The sequence below is a fragment of the Copadichromis virginalis genome, linkage group LG12, assembly GCF_057382275.1.
Source record: "Copadichromis virginalis isolate Kocher_CV1m ecotype Utaka linkage group LG12, C_Virginalis_male_GT1.1, whole genome shotgun sequence".
In the NCBI taxonomy this organism is placed as follows: domain Eukaryota; kingdom Metazoa; phylum Chordata; class Actinopteri; order Cichliformes; family Cichlidae; genus Copadichromis; species Copadichromis virginalis.
In genome coordinates, this window is record NC_140629.1 from 5,174,831 (window position 1) to 5,181,034 (window position 6,204).

The window sequence follows — 6,204 nt, forward strand, 5'->3', positions numbered from 1 at the left end:
GCCGCACGTCACTCATCCTGGCTGGGGAAAAGCTGGCGGTATTTTGTGACAATAATGTTGCCAGTGCAAAAAGTGAAATAGAACAGCCCAGTCTCAGTATGTTCCTCTACATTCTTGCTCTCAAACAGTGACCAGTCGGTATCCATGAAACAGTCCTGTCACAGAGACGGCCTGTTCTGGCCAGATTTTAACCTTTTTTGTGAGAGGTTTGGATCCAATTTCTAATTACTAACAGCAGTTTTATTGAAAAAGCATACTCACAAAGCACAGGAGTTACAGTTTGTAAATAATTATCATTCTTCAATATAAAGCTACTCTCATCGGCTGCCTTAGTCACGACAGGTAGCAGAGCATGTTGATTTCATGGTCACGGTCACGTGAATCACTACACTATGCAGCCATCATTGTTTAATATCGTTTGTTTTTTCTTTTAGATCATACACAAAATCTTAATAGACCCTGTTCATAGCAGACACTGAGAAGTCCTAATAGAGGAGCTGGCAGTAACGAGTGTTCTTTCCCCAGTAAAAGCTTTGATGTCTTGCTGAGGGAGTGCCTGCAACTCCAGCGCTGAAGCAGCTCTTGTGTATTGTTCACACCTGTCTTCCTCTGTTACACATAAAAGAAAAAACCCTTTTCTTTGTCTCACTCAGTAAAATCTGGGTCAGGCTTGTGCCCGTTCAGTCTGTGGCTACCCCCCCAAACCCGACATGACTCCTACGTTTTCCACAGGTCACCAGTGTCTATAAACCAGCTCCGTAAGCTTGTCCCGACCCAACAACCATTAACGTTATCAGTGATGATGTGATGATTCGCGCACGTGACTCGCTCTTTGTTACAGACTCCACCTCTTTCACGTGAACGCGCTTTAAGCCGAATTAGAAAATCCAGGGTTAACAAAGCTCGCTGATAGACAGCTCAATGACACCGTTTACCTTTGCCCGCTTCTGGTTTTTTCGAGGCTAACTGATGATGGGACTCGTGCCGTAACTAACCGTGGCATCGATCAAGCTCGGCTTTACTCCGTCTCGCGACCGCGGGTTACGATTTGATTACTAAATCTAGCATTGAAACATCTCGGATAACTGCGCGTCCCCGCTCCTCCACAAAGGGAAGATCAGTCGCACGCAGAAACCCGGATCGAAATCCATGAACGCAGACGGAGGTGAGGAGACTTTGTGCAAGATCACACAAACTGTAACAAAACCCCCAAAAAACAATCAAAACCAACAACAATCATCACGTGGTTTTTGACTCTCATTCGTGCACATTTATAGTACATTTATATTTCTGTGTTATTTTAAAACAGATTTTCAGATAATGAGGAAACAGGAGAGGGCGCATTTTTTCAGCTCCAAAGAGCAGGAGCTCATTCTGAAGTTGTATGAAGAGGAGAGAGAGATACTAACAGCTAAATCCAACACCACCAGTGCCTCTAAACTCAGAGAGGAAGCCTGGCAGAGAATTGCTGATAAAATAAATGCGTAAGGACATTTATTCACTCGTGTGAGTGTGATTGACCTATATTCAAATTATTGAATATAGACCCTACTGACACATCATCTTTATTTTTCCTGCTTCACAGGGTCTCAGACAGTGGCTACAAAAGGACATGGCAGCAAGTAAAAGTCAAACACAAGAACATTGTGCAAACAGGTGCAAGCACTTTGTCTTAGTTTTGATCTCAGCGAGTCAGCAGTTGCTTCGTAAAAGAGGTTTTTCTTTGTGGTTTTCTGCAAATCATTAAGTCTAAATGAATGAGTTTATGATCTTTGAGCTTATGAACTCTCCGCATCATTAAAATGCTTTATGCACATACATGCACTAGCATGACGGAGCTGTATAACATTCAGTGTTTCTCTTCCTGCACTGGCTCAGAGTCGGTAAAGTCCAGGTGTGTTACGTACCTGTCAAATCTGTCCCTGTGCAGCAAAAAGGAAAAGGGTTGCAATGATGAGAAACGAGGGCGGCTCGGCGACCCCGTCTCTGAACTCGGGTGAGGATGACGTGCTGCATCACAAAGACAATGGGCTGAGGGTGGAGGTTCTCCCTGGAGGCGCCTGTATTGACCCAGCAGCTGTGTCTGACAGCTCTTTCATGAGCGGTAGGTGAAATTCACGAGCATCCCTGCAAAAGTTTCCACATTGGCTTATTTAAATGTTTCTTCGCTGCTGCAGTGTCGGGCCACCCTGTCCTGCTGCTGCCCATAACAAAGACTGAACCAGAGAGCCTCAGCAGCGACGAGACGGACATTAGTGACACTCAGTTTGAAGGGGTGAGTACTGCTGCGCGTGCATCTCCTGGAGCTTTTGCCTGTGAGTACTTGGCGTGAAGACTGGATTGCTCTTTTTAACAGGACGTTCACGGCAGCAGCTTGCAGGAGGGCGCTAACGCGGCCGGGGCTACAGCTGGTGGCAGAAGCGGAGAGGTGAGGTCCATTTGTCACAGCTGTCCTGTGCTAATGAGAAGAAACGAATGCAACAAGAGCGCATGTTTTGTGTAATCTGATTCACAGAAGCAGACAGAAAACCTCAGGTCTCTCTACTGCTCCTACCTCAAGAAGGAGATTGAGAACCGGGACCAAGAGATGGCTTACAGAGCACTTAAAATGAGGAAGCTGGAGAAAGAAATCTTATTACTTGACAAGCAGCTGATGTGATTGCAAGGAAAAAACAAAAGTACTTCTATCCTTTTATGTGGAAAAACAAGAATTTGTTGAAATGACATGTTGCCTTTTACCCCGGCACGCTCACAGAGGTGTGTTTAGGTTGTAGTTGGCTGCAGCTGTAGGCAGCATAATCTCTTACATGCTGGTCAGGGTTGTAATGATACATGTCACTACCCTTTTTTTTTGCAATATTGCATCACACAACTTATGCAACGGTGCTGATGCTGCCGTACACCGATTCTCAGACCACGAGAGTGTTTAAAGCACACTGATGGAAGGCAGCATGGCTGCTTGAGGGTTCACAGTAGCATGTAAGTGGAGCCTGTGAGAGCACCATGTTCACTGTACTCTACCTCAGCAGGTTTAAATGAATGAATGCAACAACAGATGGCTTTAATGTCAGAAGAGACTTTTAGGGCCTTTTATATGTATTTGTGACAACTGGTCCAAATCTTATGCTTAAAATTTTAAATTGAAATTCTCAAGCTCCTTGGAAAACATCCTGAGGTCCAGGAAAGATGTGACAGAGAGTTCTTGCTGATCCACTTTTATTAACCTTTCTCTGAAGTCACATTAATGGATGCCGTTGCTAAGCAGATGCAGCTAATGCAGTCGGTGTTCCACCAGAACCCTCGTTCTGTTTTGATGATTTTATTCCGGCCAGTTGTGGTTATTTATAGAGATACTTCATTAAACCACACAGTGTCTCACACAAGGAGACATCTTCATGACATGACAGATTTGTAACAGTTCATCATTTTCTTGCGGTTGCCTAAACGAAGCTCAGCGCGGGAGATTATGTGATGACTTGCGTCATTTCTCAGTCATGTTGGTTTTTTAATACAGGACGCTCCAGCCTATCCTCTGCTAAAGGATAGGAAGCATCTGAGCATCTTTAGCATCCAAGGAATTTCACCAGCTCTTATCATGGCTGCCATGCAGATACATCTGAGTCACTTTGCTCAGTTGGAAACCTTCTACAGCAAAGCTGACTCTTTGTTTTTAATCACCAGCACGCAGAAAATTGGTGCTAACTGTTCTGTCACTGCTGGAGGCCTCCTAATAAACAGGCCGCTGGGTCACGTGATTTTCAAACGCATAAACTTCGCAGTTTATAAGAATCGTTGTCTGCTCGTTGTCTATGAACAGCTCTAACTCTCTGACATTTATCTCCAAAGAGTGATGTAAAAATCATGAGGTTCAGAGTAGAAAAAAGTCAACTGTTTTTTTTGTTGTTTTTTTTAAAAAGAAAAAAAAAATGCATATATCAATCACCTGGATCACCTGCTGAGAAAGAAAAAAGAAAACAAGCAGAAGAGAACAAGAGTAATAGAATAAACAACATCACAATGATATATGGGAATATGACAGTAAATACTAAATGTTAAACATTATTGTGCAGCACATAAGATCAACAGAACACAGTGTGCTTTGAGGTAGGAGCCAAAAAGGGTGTAGTTTGTGGGTGTGATCACCCGTGTGTACACCTGTGAGCATGGACGCGCTTGTTTTTTGTTTTTTTAAAAGGTTCCTTCATGTAATGATCTGCTAGAGGGTGTGGGGGGGCCACAGCCCCGTCCTCCAGGGCATGAAGCAGGTGTGGAGGAGATCAAAACTCCAGACATCCAGAGGCCCCCAGAACACAAGAGACCAAGGAAGACCAACAGAGGGGCAGCTGCGCCACTGTCCCAGAAAGAGCTGAGGAGAGTCCCAGATGAGGGCTCACTCAGCAGCCGCGGAGCAGAAGCCAGGGGGAGTTGCAGTGACGCGCCCGTGAGCTCCGCCGGCAGCCAGCTGCGCCTGAGTGACCGAGCCCCAGGCCGAGAGGCCGGGGGCACCCCACCTCCGAAGTGGCCCGAGCGAGCCCCAGGCTCCAGGCCCCGATAAGCGGCCGCCAAGGAGTGAGCCGGTGTGTACCTGGACGCCCATCCCCGGACACAAAGAACCACCAACGCACCGATGTCTGAGGGGGTCCGCCACTGGCAGGGGAAGTGGTGGTAGGGGGAGATAGGCCTCCAAACCTTGGAGGGCCTGAGATGTCCCCAGAGAGGTGGCGCCTGACACCCAACCTGACATATAGACACAGACATACAGGCACACACAGATACAAACATCCATTCCCACCCTCATGCTCTCATATGCACTTACTCCACACTCAACCAACGTGGAGACAGACATAAAGAGACGTTGTACACACGATCACACTCCCCAAGCGTACTCTACAAACCGGGTCTAGGTGCCCCCGCCCCTGGAGGGGGGAACTGCACCCAGACCCAGGTGGTGTTTCCCTTTTCCCTGCGGTGGGGGGAGGCAGACCGCCCCGACTCCGCAGCAGCAGGAAGGCTCCACACTCCAGACCGCAGTCGGACGGCCAACTCCTCCTCCTAGTCCTAGCCCCCCTGCTCCAGCAGGTCGCAGAGAATGGGGGTGAGAGAAGACTCCAAAAAAGTCAACTGTTAATCATTATGTTGATTAAATATTAATTTTGGTAAAAGTGTGTCTGCTTAGTGTAACTATTACTACTTCATATCATCGCTGTTGAGTCCGGTGTGCCGGAGAATGGGTTGTGAAGACTTTTATACAGAGACAGGTGTGTCCTTGGACTCCCACAGTGCACTGCGCGCCTGTTTGTGGGTCCAGAGTTCGCCGTTAGGCGTGGACATTGCCCAGCAGCTGCACGTCCTCAGGAGGCTTGGACACTAAATCAAAATGTCTGGGCTGGACTGAGAGTGAAAACAGCGCTTCCTCGCCAAAAATATTAAACTCGGGTCCCTCCTTTTGAACAGCTGCATGCTTAAACGTCTCCCTCTGTCACCTGATAAGCAGCTGAGTCCAGTGTCATCGCGCTTTCCTGCAGCCATGGGCTGGCTAGCGGTGCGCGTTCACGGCCCACGAATGGTAGCCATCATTAATCAAGAGCAGAGAAACGGATGTGCGATGGCTCTGCGGAGGAAAATGTGAAGTCAAAGCGGCTGTAAGATGTAGAGCGTTTCAAAATTTTCCGATCCAGTCCCAGTGGAAACACGCGTGATGCTGAGAGGGGCTCGTTACAAATGCGTTCTTATTGCGCAGTTTTAAATCCACGCTCGACCTTTAACACCGTGCGCGAGAGTGGAGCTGCTGGAGGTCACCTTTCCTGCCAAAAGCCTCTGGCACTGCCTTTCCCAGGATGAAGAGCACGCGGGCATCTCACGTTTCCAGGCTTATGATCGGTTGTTGTCGAAGTCTTATGGAGCAATACACAGAAACGGTCCATGTAATGTGCCACCGGTTTAATTTAAAAATAAAATACAATAAAAACAGAACATTAGTTTTGTGTGGATGTGATTTCTTCGTCTTTTTTAAAAGTTCTACCTAAAGCATCCGTTTCCACATAAATCAAAGAGTAATTTAAACAGTTGTAAATGACTTCTTGGGCTATAATCTGTCAAAAACACCTCAAACATAACTCTCATGAATGATATCAAGTCATTCCGAGGCAGAAAGAACGGCCCTGTCACAAAGTAGAAGCTGCAATCAAGTTTTGGTAAAGGGAC

General features: G+C 46.8%; 1 protein-coding gene across 1 annotated transcript; it reads left to right on the top strand.

The window, feature by feature from the left end:
• The first annotated feature begins 795 nt into the window (after window positions 1-795).
• Window positions 796-3,763, top strand: LOC146696356 (uncharacterized). The gene is made up of 7 exons (XM_085474465.1): window positions 796-1,165; window positions 1,310-1,484; window positions 1,586-1,656; window positions 1,931-2,104; window positions 2,178-2,275; window positions 2,357-2,428; window positions 2,516-3,763. Exons 1-7 carry the CDS (start codon window positions 1,150-1,152, stop codon window positions 2,657-2,659), a joined length of 750 nt encoding a protein of 249 aa, XP_085330591.1. The 5' UTR covers window positions 796-1,149; the 3' UTR covers window positions 2,660-3,763.
• Window positions 3,764-6,204: the final 2,441 nt, after the last annotated feature.

Bases quoted from the DNA above. Each gene is read 5' to 3' on its own strand.
- LOC146696356 (XM_085474465.1), top strand. The intron at 1,485-1,585 runs GTAAGGACATTT...CCTGCTTCACAG, and splicing joins ATTGCTGATAAAATAAATGC to GGTCTCAGACAGTGGCTACA. The intron at 2,429-2,515 runs GTGAGGTCCATT...TCTGATTCACAG, and splicing joins CTGGTGGCAGAAGCGGAGAG to AAGCAGACAGAAAACCTCAG.